General features: G+C 40.6%; 1 protein-coding gene across 2 annotated transcripts in view; it reads left to right on the top strand.

Annotated features, from left to right (window-relative positions):
* The window catches only part of vamp4 (vesicle-associated membrane protein 4), a 57,964-nt gene extending 39,801 nt beyond the window's left edge, over positions 1–18,163 (top strand). Inside the window, exons 5-9 of one of the 2 annotated variants that reach the window (XM_067990703.1) lie at positions 1,047–1,147; positions 5,335–5,414; positions 12,492–12,543; positions 13,206–13,262; positions 17,067–18,163. In XM_067990703.1, coding sequence (XP_067846804.1) covers positions 1,047–1,147; positions 5,335–5,414; positions 12,492–12,543; positions 13,206–13,234 — 262 coding nt within the window. In that variant the 3' untranslated portion in view covers positions 13,235–13,262; positions 17,067–18,163. Of the gene's footprint in view, positions 1–1,046; positions 1,148–5,334; positions 5,415–12,491; positions 12,544–13,205 lie in introns of both variants that reach the window. The other variant, XM_067990702.1, reaches the window with a different exon arrangement.
* The last annotated feature ends 7,293 nt before the right edge of the window (positions 18,164–25,456 follow it).

The following is a 25,456-nucleotide window of genomic DNA, read 5'->3' as shown; positions in this document are numbered from 1 at the left end:
GGACCAATACAACAATGCCCAAACACAAATGGATTACAATGTCCTTGTCTTATGCTTTTAAAAATTTTTTTCTTACTTTTCTGTCTTTTTCTCTCTCTCAATCCATTCTTTCTTTCCCCCTTTATTTCTCTTTCTGACTCTAATTTACGTTATTTCCTTCTGTCATTCGCTCTGTTTCTTTCTCTATCCCATTGTTTGGTTAAGGAGAAAGTCCATGAGATTCCAGATGCAATGTTGACATTTCTGCACCATTGTCAATTCGCATTTCCAGCAATTTGCAGCGCAAATATAGTACAATCTGAAGGGTGAAATAAAAAGTCCAATTCATATCGCTCACCGCGAGATGCACCATTTCAGCAATTTCTGGCCCAGTCATGAGTGGCCTTTGAGCCAGACACTGCTTGGTATTTCCCTCAACGTCAAGTTAGTTGCACTGATCTAGCCAATTCATTGCTTACTTTACTATTTCCCTCGTTATCCTATGAGGATTCACCGTAGCCATAGGTTTCTTGATCAGTTTTATTGAAAGTCATCTGAAAGTCCAAATATAATATATTGAATTTGTTGGTGTCACTTCTTTGTTTTCTCCCTTAGAAATGTTTGTTTGCTAGATTCAGCTCTGAACATTTTAACTAACCATTAGATGTAATGGATAGCTTGTGATGTCACACAGTGGCAGTGAGTAGTGAATGAGCTAATAATGGTGTGGTTGAATAATGGCTTATAATATACTGCTGTTTTACACCTCCAGAAAAGTTGATGTTAAGTGATCTAGCGTTGTAAGGTAAATTGAATATTTGCCATATTGCAAGTATATAAAATCCTTTTTAAAAAAAAATGTTATTCTTATTTGGTGTGCAGATGATTAACTTCTAGCCTAATCAGGATATCTAGGGTTATATCCATGCATGGCTTTTCAATTGTTTCTTAGTCACAAATGGGGAGGAAAAAGGTTCATGAGCATATATAAGAGAGGGTAGTTTTTGGGAAGCTGTAATAATTCAAGTCACCTTTTGAGAATTGATTTTTGTTTCCTATTTTGTCAGTGTCCAGAATCAAGTAGATGAAGTTATTGATGTGATGCAGGAGAACATCACTCGAGTGATTGAACGAGGAGAACGACTTGATGAGCTACAGGACAAATCTGGTAAGGAGTGTCCCTTACTTTAATTCCGTAATGAACTGACTTCTTTTTGCATCATCATATCCTCTCCATCACCAAGACCGCCTACTTCCACCTTCGTAACATCACCTGGCTCCACCCCTGCCTCCGCTCATCTGCTGCTGAAATCCTCATCCATGCCTTTGTTACCTCCTAGACTCGATTATTCCAATGCTCTCCTGGCCGGCCGTCCAACCTCCATAAGCTTGAGCTCATCCAAAACTCTGCCCGTATCCTGACTCGCACCAAGTCCCATTCTCCTATGCTCGCTGACCTACATTGGCTCCTGGTCTGGGAACACCTCTTTTTTAAAAAAATTCTCCTCCTTGTTTTCAAATCCCTCCCTATCTCTGTAACCTCCTCCAGCCCTACAACCCTCTGAGATCTCTGCGCTCCTCCAATTCTGGCGTATTGCCTATCCCCATTTTCATCGCTCTACCATTGGCAGCCGTGCCTTCAGCTGCATAAACCCTAAGCTCTGGAATTCCCTCCCTAAACACCTCTGCCTTTCTACCTCTCCTCCTTTAAAACCTACCTCTTTGACCAAGCTTTTGGTCCTCATAGCTCCTTATGTGGCTCGGTGTCAAATTTTGTTTGATAACGCTCCTGTGAAGTGCCTTGGGACATTTTACTACAATAAAGGCGCTATATAAATGCAAGTTGTTGTTTGTTGTAAATACACAGTAAAGTTCCCTCTGCTCAGCTCTAACAATGTGCCTCAGTCCTAACCTCTGAAAAGCATCCCCCACCAGTACCAATGTGACTCTTTCCACTTATTACACTGGTTATCCTTGCACCAAATTAGAGTAGTATTGTGTGGGGGATTCATACCTTCTACAACTGAGTTGAAACTGCCCAGGTTCTTACAGCCAACAAGCAAAATACACTTTCATCTCAAGAGTCTGAGCTGGATTGGAACCCAAATGACAAGGGTTGAAAACAGGATTCATGTCCCAGAAAATGCATTACATATAGGAACATGAATTGGCAATTCAGCTCCTCGAGCATGTTCCGCCATTTAATTAGATCATGGCTGATCTGTACCTCAACTCCATTTATCCGCCTAATCCATAGCCCTTGATACCCTTACCTAATTAAAAATCTGTCGATCTCAGACTTGAAAGTTTCAATTGACCCAACCCCTACAGCCTTGTTGGGGGAATAGAGTTCCAGATATCCACTAACTTTTACGTGAAAAAGTGCTTCCTGATTTCACTCCTGAATGGCTGAGCTCTAATTTTATGATTGTGCGTCCTTGTTCTGGATTCTCCCACCAGAGAAAATAGCTACTCTGTATCTACTCTATCAAATCCGTTTATCATTTTAAATACCTTGATTAGATCACCCCTCAACCTTCTAAACTCAAGGGAATACAACCCAAGTTTGGGCAACATGTCCTTTATAATTTAACCCATTAAGCAATCATTTTGGTAAATCTGCATTTCAGATTTAGTTTGGTATTATCTGTGAATTCAACTAATTTGAATCCAAGACATTGACTTAAATTAGAAACAGTCGTGGTCCCAACACTCAGACTTGAGGGGGGGGCCCCCACTCAAAACTCTTACCCTCACCCCGACATTACTTCTTTAACAAACACCCATTGTTTTCGATTCCTTCAGCCAGTTTATTATTCGTTCCCAAGATCTATGCTGAATCTCTACAGCTTTGAGCTTAATCGTAGTAGCCTTTGACGTGGAACTTTTCAGATGTCCTTTGGAAGTCTGGGTACATCGCACCACAGGGTTTTTCTCCAGTCTGCTTGGTTTGTCACTTTCCCTTCAAAAGTCATATTGACTGCTGTTTACTAGGTTATTGTTGTAATAACAAGTGAAAAGTTCTACGACTGCTGGTGATTAGAAATAGATAATCTTTCTTTGATATACATTAATAGCAGAAACATTTGGTTTACAAGTTTTAAATCTTTTAAATGGCACATTCAAATAATTTGCGTTTAGTAACTTTTAAATTCATTATAAATGTGCAATGGTCAATGCAGAGGGTCCTAAATTTTCAGACCAGATTTAAGTGATATTTTGAGAGAGAAAATTTAATCAAAAAAGATCTGTGTTCCATCTAGGAGAAAGGGAAAAACAATTATCTATAAACTACCAATAAACTCTGCAGGTTTTGGGCACATTTCATTACTTTACTACAAACAATATTTAGTATATATTCTTAACAGGAAAATGTTGATTGTGCTGCCTGGAAAGAGAAGTCTATTGAAGTTGTGATCCGAAGTCTATTGAAGTTGTGATGGCAGTTGATCCACTAAATGCTGTTTTCCAGAACTGAACTGTGGGGGATAATTACCTCTTTCCTTCAGAACAGTCAAAACATACTTATTTTCACATAGTTGTGCTAGTTACAGCAGTCGCTAATCATGGCATGGGATGGTTTAGCATGAACGACCCACTAAGGCGTATTTACAATATCTGCACAGTGGTTGAATCTATTCTAGAGCAAATTTTTTTTTTTTAAGAAGTGTCCACTTTTCTTGTGCCTGCATTGGGAAAGATGAAATATAAACAGTATGTCAAGAGCTTGTTTTAATTAAGCAAACACTTAATGTGAGAATTTATCTTGGAATGCTAATTTAGAGAGGTTTTGACAGCCACTCATTAAAACTACTCGGATAAGTTTCCAACCCAGATTTGCTTTACAAACAGTAGTGGTTTCCTCTGTTGCAGAATTCTACCCGTTAGTCTGGAGCCAGTACTGCTGCAAGTCTCTCGGAGGAGATCTGCCCACCCATTACTAGTCTCGCAATCTACTGGGCAGCTGAGCATGCGACTCTTGCCTGGAAGATTGTTGGTTTGAGTCAAAACTAAATTGTTTGCGTGTAATAAAATTGGGCAATTCTCAACTAGACTGATAGGCTGCCTTATGCCCCACCTTACTACCAAAATGACTAAACAACGATCAATATTGGGAACAGCTGTAGAGAAATCTGTAGCTCAGATCATTCCATCCTCCCAGCTGAGGAAGATGTGCAGAGATGATGAGCACAGTCAGGAGGGGAAAAAATGGGGAAGAAATATGCTTTTTAAAAAAAATACCTGTTTACCATAGTTATTTATGCCCATGTATACTTTTGAAACTGTAGGGCATGAGTTTTGGTAACCTTTTTAATCACTTAAAGTTTATCTGATAGTAGTATTCTGACCCATTACATCAAAATTGCTACTACCTCCCACACTACTACCCTGGGGTACAGCTCATTTTAAAATGTTTGAGTACATTACCATCATTCTCCTTCCCACTGCATGGACGTGCACTGTGGAACAATGTAGCCAACAGATGCCGCTGTGGAGCATTAGCAGCATCTCCTTGCGCCTCTGCAACTCAACCCTGGATATATCGGTTTGCGTTCTGTTACCTGGCCTCTGGGTAATTTCAAGCACTTCAGTTGTATCTTGCAGTAGAGCCAGGGGTGGTGGTGGGGAGACGTTCCCTAGTCTGTCTGATGTTCCTAGTCTAGGTGATGTACCGTTCAGTTTGTGATGGTTATAAGCATCAGATCTGATGTGGGCTTTTTGGGGTGTATGGAAAAACTGTTGGCAGCCAACACCAGAGCTGCATGAATAGTAAATTGTACCAAATACAAGGCATCCAGATAACCATTACCTATCCTGCTAGACCCAGAGTCTCTGAAAAGTCAATTAACAACATTCAATTGTCTTTTACCCGGCTTATGTAAAACAAATCCCACAAATGTTCTTGTGGATAATCAAGGTGACTGTAGATAGTTGCAGCTGAAGGAGCCTTTGGGGATATCGACAATTTGGCAGGGTGGGGTCCTACTTAAGTTGGGTGATAGCTGATATTCCAGACAGGTTTTTTTTACATAGTTTTTAATTATTAATCTTTTTATGTTGTATAATTGACAGCATTGCACTTTAAAAATAAACACATTTTGATGGGATTGCTGATGTAGTTTGAACAATCGAGGAGAAGAAAATGCACAGCTTACTACAAAGAGATACCTGAGCTGTACATAAATGTATGAACTTCTAGTAACCAAGCCTCCAATTTCACCGTCCTTTTTAAAATTGTTTTCCCGGAGCTCAAGAATCATTGTGACACTCAAAAGTTTGGTATTAGGATTTGAGTTATTGAACAAATTTAAACCGATATGCAGGCTTCTACACTTTTTTTTCATTTTTTTGCAGAAAGTTTATCCGATAATGCCACGGTTTTCAGCAACAGAGCAAAGCAGTTACGACGTCAGATGTGGTGGAGGGAGTGTAAGGTGAGTGATGTGGAAAGTGTGCAGATGTTTGAAATTTACTGGGCCTGAGATAATTGCTAAGTATAAATGTCAAGAAGGCCAAGATAATGACTCTTGGGGCATAGGGCTTACCTGAAAGGAGGACCCTGTCTCTTCACGGAATTAATAGAGCCCATTGGCCTGGGGGGTCCTGCCAGTAGCATGCCCAGGTGTGCTGTTAGGTGTTTCAGTGAACATAGTTCTAAGTGAAACAGCACAGCCAGAATAGCTGAAACAATGTGCGCTCTAAATCTAAAATTATACTGTGGACTATAATGTCATTTGTAATAATAAAACCTACTCAATGTTTGATATGTAACTGGTATAGAAATGGTCTATAACAATGCCAGTCCGATTGCTAATGGTATGAAGCCTCTAGAGCCACAGCAGGTGGATTCCCTTGGTCCTGTACTGCTTAAGCGTGTCCACTTCTCTGAAATATTGAGTCAGGAACTTGGAGAATTCCATAATTCTGTATTTTTCAAAAAATTATAACTTTCAGGTTAGGTGTATACCTAGTACCAACATAGGTAGTATTTAAAAGCGCCATCAAGTTACCATTCAATACATATAAGGATAACCGTTTGGCTGAGGTTGCTCTGATGTGGAGCCCTTTTGGCAACAAAATATTTGCCATTTATAAAAAATGATAATATACGCCAGTTTTAAGATCAAGTTTTAAAATGTTGCTCCTATCTGATAGCACTTAGTATTTTTGGGTGTCTGCCATGGCTCAGTTGGTAGCACGCTCACTTCTGAGTCAGTAGGTTGTGTGTTCAAGCTCCTTTACAGAGCACATAATCTACGCTGACACTTCAGCGAGGGAGTGCTGCACTGTTGGAGGTGCCATCTTTTGGATCAGATGTTTAACCGAGGCCTCGTCTGCCCCCTCATAAAATATCCCATGGCACTATTTTGAAGAAGAGCAGGGGCATTCTCCCCAGTGTCCTGACCGATATTTATCCCTCAACTACTGTCACTAAAACCGATTATCTGGCCATTTATCTCACTGTTTGTGGGACCTTGCTGTGTGCAAATTGGATGCCACATTTGCCCACATTACAACAGTAACTACACTTCAAAGTACTTCATTGTCTGTGAAGTGATTTGGGATGTCCTGAGGACGTGAAAGGTGCTATATAAATGAAAGTGATTTCTTTCTTTCAAAAAAAATGATAGGTTAGGGAGTGAATAATCAGCTCAGAAAATTTCCAACTCCTGATCGCTATCCAGCAACCTTTGCTTGAAGTGCATTTGCAGCCATCGGGCCAGGATAGGATAGGATACGGCATAGCTTTGAGGCCCATTGCAGTTGCATTGCCTGCCAACATTCACTGTCTAGCTGACACATGAAGAATGGCCACTTGATCAAAATACACCACAACAAAGCTGAATGAGACTCCCTGGAGAAAGGGATCTCACGCCACATCACTCAGGTGTCAGGACAGGCCTTCAGATTTGGTCTGCATTTACATGATGACAGTGTCAGTATGAAACACTTGCTTCACATGAACAGTGTATGTATTGCAAATGCACCCTACAGTAACTTAGTAAAGGGATGGGAAGCTGTAGCATCAAAACAAAAACCTAATTGTACTGTACTCAGATAGTAAACCTGAACACTTCTAAATAGTTTGTTTCTTCAGACTTTTTTCTGCTTTTTGAATCCTTCAAAAGTGAGAATTTGTGGCATGTTGTACCAATTGACAAACTAGTTGTGTTAATTTCATGTTCGCTAGTCCATAGACAACATGTATCTTTTTCATATGAGGATTAAATTGAATGAGGATTAAATTGTCTTTGTATCACTCGGCAGCAAGGTAGATTTTAGTGCTGGTTTTGTGAACAGTGAGGTTACTGTGAAATGCATTTGTCAGCAAGTACCACTCGTGTGTGCTTACTGGAAATAACAATGAAGCAATTAAAAATACAAAGAAATCTGTGAAAAACCAATGCCAGCATTAATTCTGGCACTAAATGGAGTTAAATTCTTCAAATTATTCATGATTCCATTATTAATTGTGTGCAAGATTCATTGTTGCCATTTATTTTATATAACAATTGCTTTAGAACCTGAATTAACTAGATAAATGTATTCCTTTTCACGAAGACTAGTAAGTAGTCCACAACCTCAAAACTGACCCCAGTGTTTTTTACCTTTTTACTGGCCCATCATAAATAGCCTTTAATTACAGGTTCTGTAACAAAGTGTGGATGGTAGAGGACAGCATGTTTCTGGTGAAGTGCATATAAAACAAATTTGAATGCTTCAGAAGCCTAGAATTGATTATTTGAGTAGAATAGCTACAGGGCTGTACTCATTTACAAAGTGCTAGGTGTACCCTGTAAAGAATTTATGGGTTTTGACTGACTTTTCCGATGCCACATGAATGATAGTGTTTCCGGACTGTGTTTTAAAATGCACTTTTTAAAAAATGTAACAGTTAAGCTTTGAGGATGATGTGACTTTTTGAAGGTGGTTAGAGACTCTCCATTCAGAGAAATATATGGAACTCAATAATTTAATTGTGCATAAGATAATGAATAGTATAATCGTGTTGTGTTGTCAATTACCTTTCAATATTCAGATATGTTGCATAATATTGGAGGCCTTTGAAGAATTAGGTCTTTGTGCTTAATTTGCAGAGAGGATAGTAATAAAAAGGTATAAGTGTAAAAGTACTGGAGTACCATTTGTTACATAATGGGACTAGACTGTGTTTGTGAATTAAAACTAGTGCTGCTGTTAATACAGCCTGTAAATTTCTTACAGCTGCTGCAAGAACCACAAACATTAAAATTTTGTTTGAATCAGACACTTTCTCAAATGTAAAAGTTGTTGGGAATGAAGGAAATATTAATGTGATCTATTTTCTGAACAAAGCTTGGACTTGATGTGAAGGCAGCTATAAAAGTGAAACAGAATTTCTTTAGTAAAGTTGTGAAAGTGTCTTGTATGCTTAGAATGTGGGTCTTACAGACTTCATTTCTACACCATTTATTTTGCATCTTCCCTGTTATCTTTCTTTCTGATATACAGTGAACACCTCCATGGATTAAATTATGTAGAATCTACAGCACAGAAACAGGTCATTCAGCCCAACTGGTCTATACCAGTGTTTATACTTGACATGTGCCTCCTCCTACTTTAATTACCCCTTCCCATCCAATCTCCATATCCCTCTATTCCCTTCTCCCTCATGTATACATCAAGCCTCCCCTTAAATTTGTCAGTGCTATCTGCTTCAACCCCCCCCATGTGGCAACGAGTTCCACATTCTCACCACTCTGTGTAAACAAATTCCTCCATAAATTCTTTTTGATCTGTAAGCGGCTATCTTATATTTATGCTCCCTTGTTCTGGACTCAACCACAGGTGGAAACAGTTTATCTAAATCCACCCTATTGAACCCGTCATAATTTTAAAGACCTCTATCCAGTTTCCTCTTCGTCTTCTCTTTTCCAGAGAAAAGAGCCCCAGCCTGCTCAATCTTCCCTGATAGTTGCTGATGATCTCAATTCTGGTAGCATCCTTGTAAATCTTTTCTGCACTTTCTCCAGTGCTTCAATATCCCTTTTGTAACATTGAGACCAGAATTGCACACAATACTCCCAAGTGTGGTCTAACCATGGGTCTATATAAATGTAACACTTACTCTGTTATTGCATTCTATTCCTGTAGAAATGAAACCCAGTACTTTGGTTGCACTCTTCATGGCCTTATCAATTTGTTTTGCAACTTTGTGATTTATGTATTTGAATTCCCAGATCTCTTTCCTCCTCTACGTATTTTAGTGTCTTACCTTCCAAGGAATAAGTCGCCTTCTTATTCCTCCTATCAAAATGACATTGTTTTTCTTTTATTTGTAACTCTTCCCTTTACAGAACCTATATACTGTAATTTAAGTTGATCAAGCTTTTGTATTTGATTTCCAACCTGTGCAGCAATAATGTGTTTTGAGGCAACATGGTGGGGCTGAGCATTAGCCAATATTCAGTGCCATGCAGTGGGGACTGTTGCAGGTTCTAGACCCACTCTGCTTCAAGTAAGAAGGTGTTAAATAGAGCCTGTTGTGTCTTTTATTGGAGGGGGGATGGGTGTGGGGTGGGGAGGAGGGGAGAGAGAAGAGAAAATTTGAAGGGGAGAAAAGTGCCTAAGCCCCTGGCACCTCTTGGAGGCATAGGAGGAAGGGACAAGTTCAGCCTACTCCACTTGAACTTAACTTTCCCTTCCTCTCTCAAATGTTCCTTCTGATCACTTCACCTTTACTTCTTGCTGGTTCCCTGTGCCCAAATGCATTGAATTCCAAATCACCATCATCCTCATTTACAGATTCCTCTGTGGCTTTACTTTGCCTTCCCTCACATTGGAATGCCTTTTACACCAAAGGAGCTATATAAATGCAAGTTGGTGCTGGTGCTAGTAATGAAATACATTACATCTTCTTCTTTAGAGCAGCAGTTTCCTCCTTTTTTAATTTCTGTACAATCCTGTTTTTCTGTTGTGAATAGAAATGTCCATGTAGATACAGCCTTACAGCTTAAATGCATTGTTACCTAAATTGCCCTAATGTAACTTGGTGTTACAGCACATGAAGACGTGCTCCTAGTAGACTGTGGTGCATAAAACCAATGGAAATTAATTTATACTTTAGATGAGTGCACAATATTGCAGAGCAAATATACATTGCCTTTCACCTGTTGAGTGCTGGCAGATTCATGGAAATTGCAGTCTTGTGGGCTAGCCATTTTTGAAAGTCTTCACCTCACATACTTAATGCAAACAAATCTTAATATTACAGCAATGTTAGGCTACTTCTATATATCGGGAGTAGCTTTATTACTGTCATACTAGCCCTATACACCTTAAATTGAGACTAAGAAAGTTAACGCTTCCACTTCCCTAATTTTTCTCCTTTCCCTTTTACTTTTATTTTAACTTTGCTTTTGATGTTTCCATCCCATCTATGTATTTTAAGCCTCTCTTTCCTTTCTTTTGTTCAGTGCCCCTAGGTCACAATATCCATTTTGGAGGTGGCAGCCACATCAAACAAATTTGCCTGTGGTTAGCTGAAAACTAAGTCTAAAGTTTGTCTGGTCTTTTCCAGTTAACAGAGTCTCAAACTGTGAAGATTGATTTGGTTGCATCTGTGACATGACCACTTGAGTCTTTGATTCGTTTTTTTACCTACCGAGGGACGACTTATCCATGACTCCTATGTCCTAATCATGTCCAGATAAGATCTGTGACATGGAGTTTCTAATAGTTTGTCACAGATAAATGTATTTGTTCACTGTGAAATCAGATTCTGAAATATGAATGGGAAATATTTTTGTCCTGTTTGTAATTTTTGTACAACACTATCTGGATTAGAGATTTGTGAAATGTGAAAAGCTATTTCCTGTAACATTTTACTGGTAGATAGCTGACCCTTTCTTCACCCTTGAGAGATGCCTTTGATGATTTGTTGCATTTTGGCAGCAGGATCAGTAAATCATAAAGAATACAAAAGGGTTTATTTAACTATCTTTAAACAAGCTGTCTGAAACTTCATAATAGTGACTCCTTTTTGACCCTTGTATTTACTCCTAAAATAGTTTTATTTCTCCCCCCCCCCCCCCCCCCCCCTGCCGTTTCTGTTCTTTTATTTACCCGAAGATTGTGGCATAATGACTTTTTGGAAGCTTGTGTTGAAACATTTGTTGTTTGGGAGTTTTGTACAGTGATACAGCCACTGAGGTGTAATACAGGGTTTAAGTGAATGGATGTCTAAATAATCTTAAAAATGTGTCTTGGGAGGGAAAAAAAGCTCCCAAAGACCCATGCAAAGATATTTCTATTTTGTAATAGGTACTTCAGTTTTAATTAACATGCATTTAAAAGAGGGGGTGGCTTTAGAATTTATTACTTGCAGTGGGCCTCCTTAATGTGTTTATTTTTTCATTTAAATTTTAACTTTATATATAAAAAAAAATCTACACCTACAGAACTCGTCATCTGAAAACACTGATACCAGCGACATAAAGCAGATGTGCTCTGAAGGAACCCCTTGATTCAGTATCGCTCCATTCCAGGCTGTGCAACACCAAACAGACAAAATGGGGGTTTCACAAAGAAGCTTTATAAATTCAGATACAAAACTACTTTTTTTTGTTTTAAAAAAAAAATTACTTTTTAAGACGTGAAAGGGCTTTATTAAAACTTGAGGGCGCCTGCACTTCTATGGCTACACAAGTGGAGCCAGTACTTCACTCCAGGGACTTGAGCACAAACTCTAGGCTGACACTCCAGGCTGGCTACACTGTCGGAGGTGCCGTCTTTCAGATGAGACGTTGAACTGAGGCCCCGTCTGCCCTCTCAGGTGGATGTAAAAGATCCCATTGCACTATTTTTAGTTTTGAGCAGGGGAGTTCTCCCTGGTGTCCTGGCCAACATTTATCCTTCAACCAACATCACTTTAAACAACAGATTGTGATCATTATTACATTGCTGTTTGTGGGACCTTGCTGTGCACAAATTGGTGCTGTGTTTCCTACATTACAACAGTGACCATATTTCAAAAGTACATCATTGGCTGTAAAGTGCTTTGGGACGTCCTGAAGTCATAAAAGGCACTACATAAATGCAAGTTCTTTCTTTCACTGGCAAGGAAAAGTATAACAGGGGTGCAAGAGAGATGCAAGAAACTCAGTAAATGACCAGGCACCTACTTATTGTTGCTATTTTCATTAGAAAAACACTGTTCCATCAAGTAGGTAGATATGTCACTTCAAAGGCGAGTCACGACAATGCTTCCATTCCTAGTCTAATCTCTGGATTACTTATACAATACAATTTTTCCTAAACCCCCAGTCTAGACATTACATGCACACAAATAAAAATCAGATGCTTCAAAAGAAGCAACAAAGGAAATGGACTTAAAACTATAGCTGAATACACAATTCCTAAACTATAAATAAACAAATGCATCTGTAACTACAAATATCACTGTTTAACAAAGGTTCAGGAAAGGTTGCATTGTACTACTTTTTTTGACCTTGTTAACTTTTCCATTTTAGATGAAGGCCATCGTGGCAGTGGTCGTCGTAATTGTCTTGTTAGTCATCATCAGTAAGTATGTTTGTCATCTTAAAATAAATACAGCCTCACAAGTTCTGTAGTGACTACCATGCTCCAGTTGAAATTCCTCCTCAGCCATACTGAGGAGGAGGAGGAGGAGGAGGTTATTATTTATTTCCCAGTATTCTGATAGAGAGGAAATAAACTGCTTTCATTGCAATTTGTGTTATGTGAAGCTCTTGTTCCTATGATTATCTCTATAAGATGTTTCCTTTTACCACATTACTGTTAAGTGTCTGCTATTTTTTTAAAAGCACTGTTATTAAGAATAATAAACATCTAACAAAGACTCCAATCTATAATGCATATATCCACTGACCATGGAGGAAGGCAAAGTACTTTTTTTGAGAAATTAAATACGCAAGATAAAATTAATTCTGTGGAAAACTATTAAAGTTGAACTGTTTGTCAGAAAACAGTGGAAGAAATATTAGAATACAGAATGGATTCTTTTAAATTCTTTCTTTTTCTCTTTTAATATTGTCCATTTTAAGGAACCACTGTTCACGTTTGCTGGTAAATAAGTTTTGCATTAGGGAACAGGATAGTTGTTGGCAAGATTCTCTGAGCTGGTGTTAATATTTGTGGTGCAATGTGTGCTTTTCCAAGCTTAGAATGAAAACATTAACAAGTGGCTTTCCATTACCTTGCAGTACCTGTCATTTTGAAGAATCGCTCGTGATAACAAGACAAGCACAGCGTCAACGCAGGAAAGTTACTGCCTCAATCTGTAGAAACTACTTGAGATGTGCATAATATCTCAGTTATTGTAAATAGGAAGTATGTTTCTGTCCGTCTTTTACAGAAGAAAACTGTACTTACGGGCACTCACTGCAATGAGTACCTTTCTGGAATAGGTTTATCGGGGACCAATACATTTACGTACCTGCTAGCTACAGGAAGGATAGTCTATTTGCTTTAAGTGTATTCCGTCATTTCCATGAAAGGTTTTTACCCTTCACTGATTATTGTGATACCATGAGATCTGGTATCTAAACATGCTGTCAACAATTTATTTTTTCTCCTATTTTTCTTTCTAGGGCACTTGCTCACATTTGGGGTATGGTTCTACAGATGCAAACCCCCCCCACTCCCCTCCAGTAGGGTACCTTGCTCAAGTGGGAATTCTTTGTGTGTGTGGCTAATCAGTGAGCGTCGGTAGGACAGTAGAGGACACCACAACAAAGCCCAATCCTATCCTCGCTTTCAGATGTGCACATACATGGATGTTCCAGCAGGGTTACTGGATACGGATCAGGAGTGGGAATCCTGGCTCTTTTTTTTTCCCCCTCCAAGGGGTACTGAGGCCAATTGTTGTGCCCAACCTTCCATCCTGGCTGAGAAACACTAAGCTTGTATAATCCTAGGATTGAACCTGGGACCTTCCCTGGTCTGTGTGGTTCAGTACTACACCAGGTGGTGCAATAATCCATTAGAGAAGTAGTTAAAGTATATGCCAAAGTGAAGGGGGATTGAGTGGATTCTACACTGGAGCAAGGGCCGATGCTTTTTAGCACAAAGTCCCCTATTTCTGAGAAGAATCCACTCAGTCATACACTGTATCCATTAAGTTATTTTGACTTGTTTATAATAAATCATATGCAACCATTCTCTGACCGTGCCAAACTATTGTTTTACTTTGTGCTCTTTTGTTCTGTATATCGTTTTAAAACATTTCTTTATGCTCCAGAATTTTGGAATTAACTTCTTTTTTTATTTTTTAAAAAAAAAGCTTTTCAAGCAAAAACTGTAAAGCCTGATCAATCAGCCAGATTGCTACTTGCCCAGAGTTTGGTGACTGGATTCAATTGTATCCCAACTTGGGCCATCTTTTTTTTTGCTTTTGCTTTTTGGCACCAGGAGTGAAATTGCCTGCAACAAGCATTCTCTCACAGTGGATCAGCTGCAATGTGACTACACCTGTGTAAAGTTAACTTTTTAGGATCTTAAAGCATGAAGTTTTAAAAGTGTTCTGATAACTTGCCGTGCTGCTTTTAAATTTCTAATGCTAGAAAAGAGCTGACTCTCAATTTTGACATTAACTTTTCACCGGCAGAAACTAATTGCATGCACCTAAGGGGAGCTCTGCTATCCCCTGGTTCAAGAGTGTATGGTTGGACAGCATCACCATGTTTGAGAAGTACTCCAGATATAACGCTGTTCGGTGCCATGTAATGGAACATCGAAAATGGAGTACCACTGCCAATTATGTGCTCATTTACTCTGCTGTTTTAAAAATGTAAAATGCTTCAATTCTGTATTGCTTTCTTTACTTGGCTGCCATCTTCTAAAAGTGTCAGCGTAGCAACCAAAGTGTCACACTTCATTATAGATACAAAATAATCAAAAAATAGTACCAAAACCACTGATTGACCTGGAGCCTGAAATTTACATGAAGTTACAACTGTCTACAGATTGACCTTAGTGATTTTATAAATGGGTGCAATTATCTGGATTTGTCTGTTTAAAGCAAGGGTCTTAAAGGTGCAGGTCAGATTAACAATGAAACATCAAAACCATGCTCCAGACCCCAGACTAGCCAAATGAACAATGACAAGATCCACTAGTATCAAAATAAAATGCAGAATGTTTTTGATTTGAACAATAATTTTTTTTAAAACTCTGAAATATTAAGTGTTCATCATTTGATTGCGGTGGCAGTTAGGCAGACTTTTTAATACGATGAATTGACAGCCCAGACTATTCTTTGCTGCCTTAATTTCCAAGTTGAGCCAATTACCTTGAGACATAACAGGGACTTCAAATGAGTGTCAAAAGGAGCTTAAAAGTTTGAGAGAACAGAGGAGTTTTACAAGTTTGTAACCAAGAAAATCAAGTACACTGGAAAGTAGCCAAGAAAAATACAAGATTGTAAAACAGTAGACATTCCCTAGAATGCTTACAAATTTAATTTGTTTTTGAATGAGAAGTGGGTTTGTGTGGTTAAAATTTCATTCAGCTTCCAAGAATACAGTTTAGCACAGTGAGAAAATGGTTCTATACATGAACTTTTAAGAATTATTCCTATTGTTGAGCACAAGGTGATTGTCACTAATGTGAGCTATGGACGGTTGGGAGGAAATCAGAACTGAAGTTATTTAAACTTGTTACCCTTTAAGATGTGAGATTTCTGGTTGACAATTGTATAATATACTATAGCGTGGTACGGAGATGAATATAAAATGGAATTCGGATATAGTGATTGGCAAACGACCACTAAATTCACCTGAGCAGTACAGCTGAAGGCAGGTCTCCTGCGATCTTCCTTACCCCCATTCATTTTGTAACTGGGTGATGGCATTAGGGCAGTCAGGAGTTGTGCAAGAGAGGTTTTTTTAAAAAAAAATACCACTTTTATTTTGTAGATATTGTTTGGTTTGAAGCGTTATAGTCTTAATCTACGGGCACGATGACACTGGCACTGCAGCCGAGGCAGTGGTCAGCGGCATGTCCGTTTCAGGCACGAAGAAGCAATGTTTCCCACATGGTGTTATTTCATGTCTACACTTTGATCGCTTCTTGCCGCGGGAGGCTCCCGATCTGCAGCAATGGTGGCTGATGGCAGTGTTGACGAGTCTCTTCACAAGCCCAGTTTTGGTCCTTTTCCAGTCCTCCCCTTAAGAGATGTGCCTGATTTTTATTGCTGGTTTTCCCGAGAATCCACGGAGGAATCTGCCAGTTCAGCGTTATCATCTTGTGATAACTGAATTCCGACTGAATGAATGGGCAGCCCCGGAAAGTGGTCAGTACAAGAAGCTTGCACTGATCACGAGCGCTGGGAAATCCAGCGTTCAATGTACCTGGAGGTTTGACATTTAACAACAGGCACATTCTACAGTAATAATAGAGTAGACATCAAAAATGATCGAGATATCCCTCAATAAAGTGAGTAGGAGCATCCAGATAAGTGAAAATGTTAACTGTACAATGTTATCCTCTTGGAACTGGTTTTCCAAACATGTTAGATTTGACCGGGATGTGCACTTGATCCAGACAGCCAGTGAAGCAATATGGTTTAAAGCAGATTTGAGTACTGAGCACGACCTATCTACACTAATTATACCAATGACAAATAATGAACGGATACACTGGCCTCTCAAAATAATTAATGTGTAAATACTAATATTTGTAAAAAGACTAGAGGTTATTGAGTGCTGCTAAAGTATGCAAAACTATAGATTTATTTTAAAAAGAACATTGCCCTTTTGTAATATTACACTCGCATTGGATATACATTGAATATGCATTTCCACTCTATGCTGTATAGTTAGCAGAAATGTATTGTATTGGACAGTGTATAAAGCCTTTTTGGATACTAGAATTAAATAAAGGAGGGGAAACAGCACACTTAAGCAGTTCGTTCCTAATTGCTCCTGGGGTCAATCCTGTATTAAAATGTTGACACTAAAGGGTGCTAGTTCCTCCGTAGTCACTATCAACACTATCAAAAGGTTGTGTAGGCACATATTATAAGAACTTTAGTGTTTATACAGTTTTTCTGTTTTTACCCACAGTCATAGATTGGTGGTCTGCAGATCTGGTTTGTTCAAGTCCTGTTGAGATCAACCATTGACCTAGAGCAAACTCAAACTGAAATGGGTTTCATTCGTAATCAAAATCAAGGGTAACTCCTTTCTCTCAGTGCAGTTTAATTTGTACCCTTTGCAATTCAGTATTGATCCTAATTAAAATTATTCACATAATGAGGAATTCTAAATATGCTTACTTTTTCTCCCCCCCCCCCCCCCCCCCATTTGTGATTCTTCAGTTTGTTTGCAATCTGCCTGCAAGATGTTTACAACTAAATGTGTTTGTACTTCCTCCTTCTCTCGTATCTCTTTCACCCCCCCCCCCCAAATCCTGCCCTGTGCCCCCAGCACCATTGGTGGTTCCTTGGGCAAGAGGACAGGCAGGTGCCATACTCACAGGACTTTGCCAGTGCCATTTTGTATATGACTACTGCAAGACAGTCTATGAGGTGATTTAGGTCACTTTTGTACAACAGTTTTCCTCCTTCCCTAATGTGGTAGTGTCTTACCTTTTGCTCAGCTCCTCTGCTGACTGCCTACCTGTGATTGGGAACTGACTGGGTCACAGTGAGCACAGATCTGCTTACAAAATTCATGGTCCAGGCTATTGGTGTACCAGTGCAATGCATCAGTGGGCCACGCTTTTCTTAAGTCATTGTTCCTGACAATTGTTGGGGTGTAAGACTTTGTTTAATATCTTTCACTGTTAATCAGTTTCATTGGGGTGATGCAGTGGCAAGTGTGAAGAAAGCACGTTCTTTTTAAAACCAAGTGGAAAAAAACTTGAATATTTAGGGAGCTTGTTTTGCCAAATTTTATTTTGTGCTGTAACTGTTTTAGTGCAATTGTATTTTTTAGTCAGTGTGTTTGCACTGTGCAGGCCATCTCTCACTTATTATGTGTAATGTGTCTGGGTGAATATAAGGACAGTTTGACAGCATGTCCTGAACCACAAGGGGAAACTACTGAGTTCCAGGTAAAATATTAAATCCTTTTGTCTGTAATTTTTTTTCGTTGCAATATAATGTGATTTAAAAGTTGTACTGAGAACTGTGAAAATAAAAGCTGTGCACTATCACAAACCCTATTTTTCTTAAAAAGAAAGTACATACATTTTGTAAGAGTGAGTATGGGCTCGATTTTAGGATCGTGTTTCCGGCGGGTTCCCAGCGGGGTGGCCCCGAAAATCCTGATATCCGGTCACGTGACCAGATCGCGACGAAATCCCGGCCACTTCCGGGTACCGCGCTGACGTGCGGGGCTGCGCGCGCAAGCCCCGCTGGTGGGAATCCCGCAGGCAATTAAAGCCAGCGGGGTTCCACTTGAGAGTACTTACCTTGCTCGTTGTGGTCAGTTAATGAGCTGAAGCAGCTGTCAAAAGAGGAAGTGTGGGATTTTCGGTTCAAGGCAGTGAGTTTCCCACACTGGGGGAAACAGTCTCCCTCCAACCAGGCGTGTTGCAGCCTGTGGCAGGTGCCAAGGTGCGCTCCACGGGGGAGAGCCCTCAGCCACGCAGGAGGCCACCGCGTCACATAGGGCAACCCCTGCCCTCCACCATCCCCCGCCAAGCCAGAGGACAGACCGACACGAAACCGCAGCCCCAGTCCGAGGAACCACACACCTACCCTGCACAACCCCTCAGACCAACACCTGCCAGTTGGGTGGTGTGTGGAGACCCTCGGAGGACGAAGAGCATGACCAGCACCAGCAGCCTCGCAGTCCACGCCGTCCGCCGCAGAGACGTGGATCCCCCCAACACGGTGTTGTTGCACGCCCACCTGCACAGCAGGAGGGAGGGCTACCGCAGAGAGACGCGTCGCAGAGGGCACTACCCTCGCCACAGGGTCCACAGACCGAGGCGCAGCTCCCCGGACCTCTCTGAGCAGCAGTGCACACGGAGGCGCAGATTCGCTCGACATGTAGTCGTGGAGATCTGCAGCCTCTTTCATGCCGAGCTGCTCCTGGCTGGCCCCAGCACCAACTGCTTACCTGTCGCTGTCAAAGTCACCACTGCCCTCCACACCTTCTCCTCCGCATCCTTCCAGGGTGCAGCCGGCTACACCGCCGATGTCTCTCAGTCGTCTGCGCGGACGAGCCCTGCAAATACACCTGCACCTACTCTGCAGTAACACGATGGGTGGCATCAGTGGTGGGTCCTCATAGTGATACCCAGGAGCGGGCATTATTGGACACAACGGACAGGATTCGCGGAGACATGGCAGTGGTGGTGTCAATATAATGTGTGCTGTTTGTTGCTCTGAAATTCAATATGGGTAACACCCATGACAAACCCTCAGACACCCTTGTGCACCCCCTTCATGCTGATGAGACGTTTGCCTTACGCTGCCTACTGCACATATGTGATGCATGCCCTGTGGCTGCAGCACAGGTGGTGGCAGGTTGAGTGAGGCTGGCCGTGAGGGAGATGCACGAGAGGGTGAGTATGGGATGGAGCAATGAGATTGTATGAGGATTGGGTTGCGTGTTAGTGGCAGGGTGAGTACTGGCGAGGTGAGTAGGTGGAGGTAAGATGAGGATGGGGTGTGAGTGGGTATGAAGGGTGATGTGACAGAATAGTGTTGGCGGTGCCGAAGGAGATGTGGGGTGGGGGCAGTGTTGTGGCAGACGGAGTGTAGGGGAAAGACTTCGTGTTCTCACTGCGGCTGACCTACTGCGGTCATTGCAGCGCCTCCTGCACTGTATGCAGGTGGGCGATATGTTGGTGGCGCAGGTGACCCCCTCTGCCACCTCGAGCCAGGCCTTCTTGGTGGCAGAGGCAGACTGCTTCCTCCCGCCCGCCGGGGGGAAGATCTGTGTCCTCCCCCTCCTCCTCACCCCATCTGATGATACCTGGGGTGAGGCATCATTAAACTGGGAGCAGCCTTCCCCCTGGGCTGCTCCATGCTGCAATTTGCCCCATTGGTTGCAGCATCTGTCAGTGGAGGACTGCCCCTTTAACTAGAGAGCCTCCAGCTGACAGATCGTACTGCGCATGCGCAGCCCGCCCGACGCGCAGGCCAGCGCCGTGGACCCCGGAGGAGCAGGTAATTGATTCCTATTAGTGGGTTGCCTGCTACGATCGCGTGGGCAACCCACTAATTTCGCCGAGCGTGTTGACCACGCTCCCGGAGGACCACCCGCTGGGAACCCGCAGGCCTGCTAAATTCGGGCCCTATGTATTCCAAGCTTAATGGTCTTTGTGAAATTGTTGTTCCTTTAGTTTCAAAGTAAAGTTCCAGTAAATCAATTAATTAAAATCACTTATCTGATTGCCTTTCAATAATCAACATTACCCATCTGGTTGTTCTGGTCCTCAGATTAAAAGATAACAAAGACAAATTGTTCCCTCTCTTTCAGGCTTATATTTTTTAAACTTACAGAATGAGAAAAGCTTACGACCCAACAAGTCATGTGCAATTTGCACAATCACGTACTTTGCCCAATTTATTTCATTTCAAGAGAGCATTGAATAAAATCCAATAAGTTAAAGTGTAAGGAGGTTTCTCGCTAATCCCTTAAAGTTATAGAGCAGGGACTTCAGAATGTCATACCAACATTGCAATTAACATTATTCAGATCTGACCAGTTCTTTTTTACAATGACATTTCCATGCTCCCAGCAATACAGGAACTATTTTGGTCCATAAGTGTTTTGATAATAAGTAGCCTGAAATCCTTATTTCCTTCAGTATTATGGTTAACCACCATTCAGCCAGCTCTTTTTTTTAAAAAGGAATTAATCAATTGATAAAGCATTAAGTGGTTTTGCTGGAAGTCTCTTTGGTGTAACTTTTTTTTGGTGTGGGGAGCAGAACTCTTCCTCCAGCTCTGTGATTACTGTTAGTTACATAAACTTTTAAGATTTTAAAGACCTCAATCATTTCCCCTCATGGCCACCTTTTCTCCAATGAAAGCCAGTTTAATTCTGTGGGTGTCTCGTCATAATTTGGTTATAATTCAGGAATTGTCCTTGACATTCTTCTCTGGATTCTCTCCAATGTAACCATGTCCTTTCAAAGATGGAACGTCCAAGATTGTATACAAGATTCCAAATGTAGCCACACCAATGAATTACTTAGGGCCTTGATGCAACCACACCTGGAGTACTGTATACAGTTTTGGTCTCCTTACCTAAGGAAGGATATACTTGCCTTAGAGGGGTTGCAATGAAGGTTCATTAGATTGATTCCTGGGATGAGAGGGTTGTCCTTTGAGGAGAGATTGAGTAGAATGGGCCTGTATTCTCTGGAGTTTAGAAGAATGAGAGGTGATCTCATTGAAACGTATAAAATTCTTAGCAGGCTTGACAGGGTAGATGCTGAGAGGTTGTTTCCCCAAGCAGGAGAGCCCAGAACTCGGGGACATAATCTCAAGATAAGAGGTTGGCCATTTAGGACTGAGATGAGGAAAAAATTTCTTCACTCAGAGGGCTGTGAATCTCTGGAATTCTCTACCCCAGAGGGCTGTGGATGCTCAGTCGTTGACTATATTCAAGATTGAGATCGATAGATTTTTGGACACTAAGGGAATCAAGGGATATGGCAATAGGGCAGGAAAGTGGAGTTGAGGTCGAAGATCAGCCATGATCTTATTGAATAGCGGAGCAAGCTCGAGGGGTCGTATGGCCTACTCCTGCTCCTATTTCTTATGTTCTTACTTGTGGTTAAAACCAGAATACAAAGCCATTGAGATTCATTGTACTTGATTAGCCTTGCTGCTAACTTCACATTGACTAGATTAAGTTTTTTAAAAGTAACTTATGTAATCGAAGAGGTTCCCAATTGGTGTGTGTTTTAAAATAAAGACCGTATAACGAAACCAACCTTTTTTACTTTTTTTTTAAAACACCTGATTAGCGTTGCAGTGATGTTGATTCAGGCTCGATCCTGCAATGAGAGACACACCAGCCTACAATAACCTGATACTAATCAGAATAGCAGACTTCATAATCTGAATTTAAAATATTATTTAGGATCAGTATTTTGAACTTAAAAAGAAAGTGCTCAGAATCTCTCCTCAGATAGGGTTGCCAACTCTGGTCGGACTTATTCCTGAAGGTTTCATCATGTGACCTGCCTCCAGCTGCCATGCAAAAGACCTTTTTTCCCCCTATCTCCAATATTTTTTTATAACTAATAATCAAAAGTGTTCAAAGAAAATGAAAATGCCCCTATGATTTTTCTCCTGGGTGTTGCTCACAGCAGTGTCCAGGAGGTTCATCTTTAATTCCTGGAGACTCCAGGCCAATCTTGGAGGGTTGACAACCTTACTGTCAGAGAATTTAACATTTTCAAAGAATTTATTCTCACATAACCAGATTAGGTTTATTAATAAATTATAGTATAAATCAGCCCATTGCTTTTAAGATTTGCCTTTAAACCCAAGAATTGGATAAAATGGGAACTGTAATTTCTACATATCCAGTATCGAACGCCACTGCAGAGGAAATAGATGCATCTATTTCTATAAATAATACAATTCCTACTGATATGCTTATAATTTAGTGTAGAACAAGATACTGCACGGTAATTATTGCACCAAATCAATAGTGTCTAGATCACACTATTTTAACCTTGCAGTAGCTTGAACCAGCTTGTTTCTGAAAAACAGAATAAATCTATAATCACATCTTTTTTTTAAAAACAATTAACAGTAAAGAAAAAATGAACTTGAGGACACTGTTTCTGTAGATTTTTTAACTTGACCTAAATTAATTGGTCGTCTACTTATCGTCTGGGTGTGATGGAAACTAAACACGATGGCGACAAAAGAATAGTTTTGTGAAAGAGTGTTGTTTGTAAAGAGACAGAGACACCAAATGACTCCATCTTTCTGAACTAGCTTGGTCATATGTTGATCTAGCCTAACCCACTGTATATTACACTCAAAACTGCTGCTTCCAGCATGGAGCAGAGAAAAATGTGTGTGGTAAGATGGTCACATGTATTGTACTAACTTGAGCACAAAATCTAGGCTGACATTTCAGTGCAGTACTGAGGGAGTGCTGCACTGACAGAGGTGCCGTCTTTCGGATGAGACGTTAAACCGAGACCCCGTCGGCCCTATCGGGTGGACATTAAAGTTCTTGTGGCGCTATTCGAAGAAGAGCAGGGGAGTTCTCCCTGTTGTCCTGGCCAATATTTGTCCCTGATTATCTGGTTATTAATCTCATTACTGTTTATGGGATCTCGCAGTACACAAATTGACTGCTGCGTTTTCCTCCATTCCAACAGTGACTGCACTTCATTGGCTGTGAAGCACTTTGTGATATCCTGAGGTCGTGAAAGGTGCAAGTTCTTTTAATAATCAAGAAATATATTTTGGCCTTTATTTCAAGGAGGATGGAGTATAAAAGCAGGGAAGTCTTGCTACAACTGTACAGGATGCTGGTGAGACCACACCTAGAGTACTGCGTACAGTTTTGGTCCCCTTATTTAAGGAAGGATATACTTGCATTGGAGGCAGTTCAGAGAAGGTTCACTAGGTTGATTCCGGGTATGGAAGGGTTTTCTTATGAGGAAAGATTGAGCAGGTTGGGCCTATACTCACTGGAGTTTAGAAGAATGAGAGGAGATCTTTCTGAAACATACAAGCTTCTGAGGGGGCTTGACAGGGTAAATGCTGAGAGACTGTTACCCCTCATGGGAGAATCTAGAACTAGGGGGCATAGTCTCAGAATAAGGGGTCACCCTTTTAAGACTGAGATGAGGAGAAATTTCTTCTGAGGGTTGTGAACCTTTGGAATTCTTTGCCCTGAAGAGCGGTGGAGACTGAGTCACTGAATATATTCAAGGCTGAGTTAGACAAATTTTTGATCAGCAAGGGAGTCAAAGGATATGAGGAACAGGCGGGATAGTGGAGTTGAGGCCGGAATCAGATTGAATGGCAGAGCAGGCTCGAAGGGCCAAATGTCCACCTCCTGCTCCTATCTCTCATGTTCTTATGCTTCTCGGTACTCTTATTCTTGCTGTGGTAGATTTTGACTTAATTTTTCCATCAAATAGGCCATTTCTAACTTGTTTTCTCTACATTTATCAATTTTTTTCACTATATATAGCAACTCGTTCCCATTGTTTTACTTATCAGTATCATGTTTCAGTTTTCATCAAGGCGCCGTCTATTTGTACTGTAAATCAAAACAAGTTGGATTAAAAAGTTTTTTTTTCCTCTTTAACTCCAATTGCAATGGCAGTCTGGGACCGCAGATTTCTACACAACTGCGGTTAATGATAACTTTGCAATCCGTTCAATTTGAATGAGTTCCCCAAGATGAAATGCCTCATATCTATGTGCTGGTCTTTCCAGAGGCCCAGCCATGAACAAACAATAAAGATCCAAATGGAGCATTTGGAAAAGGATGTTCAGTTATTGGAGGGGATACAAAGGCTACATGGTTGGTCCCAGAACTTAAGAGAATGACGTGTGAGGAATGATTGACAACCCTGGGTCTTTTCTCTTGAAAAGAGAAGACTGAGGGGGATATGACAGAATTGTTTAAAGTTTTGAAAGGTATGGACAAATTGGATCTAAGTAAGTTTTTCTGCCATGTACAGATTTTAAACACAAGGGATCATATTTACAAATTAAGAGCAACAAAAGAATTATAAAAAATGCTGGAGGAACTTTTTTTTTTAACTGAATGGGTGGTAAATATGTGGAATAGAATATCCGCACAGTTGGTGGAACAAAAAACCTTAATGGGTTTCACAGGTTCTGCTTGACAAATGGGATTCAGGGTTATTAGAAATGCACCAAGGGAATACTGTCGATAGGTGGGTTAGATGGACCAACAGTCGTCTTCTGTCTGAAATTGTTACTATGTAAATAAGTTTGAATGACAGAGTGCACAGATTTTTCCATTTATTTATTACATTTTTAAGGACTATTCTGTATATGAAGGCTTCAGTCCTGCCAGGGTTTCATGTTGAGGGACAAGTAAAATTACCTCCCACTCTATTTACTTCATCTAACCCTATCAATATCTCCTTCTATTCCTTTCTCCTTCGTGTACTTATCTAGCTTCTCTTTAAATGCATCTATGATAGTTGGTTTGGTGATATACCAGGAAGAGCTTTATAGTCCAGAGCATATAGATTAAAGTGCCAGTTCTGCCTGATGCTCTGCACACTTCAATTTGTTAACGTCAATTCCAATCCAGCAGCTGTAATTTGGTAGAACTACCAATAAAATTAGGTTTATCTTGTACATGGATCAAAGCTTGAGTTTAGCCAAATAGGTCACTTGCCCTTGATGCATGTTTACAAGCTGCCAATTCAACCTAAGGTTTTCTAATCTTGGAACCACGTGTAACAGTTTATTTTAGAAGACAGAGGGAACCCCAATAGAAATGTGTTTGGTAAGAAGGTACAGCAGAAA

This window comes from Heptranchias perlo, chromosome 9, assembly GCF_035084215.1.
Source record: "Heptranchias perlo isolate sHepPer1 chromosome 9, sHepPer1.hap1, whole genome shotgun sequence".
NCBI classification, from domain to species: Eukaryota; Metazoa; Chordata; class Chondrichthyes; order Hexanchiformes; family Hexanchidae; genus Heptranchias; species Heptranchias perlo.
Note: the sequence above shows the minus strand (reverse complement) of the source record. Positions and strands in the feature narration are given on the sequence as shown.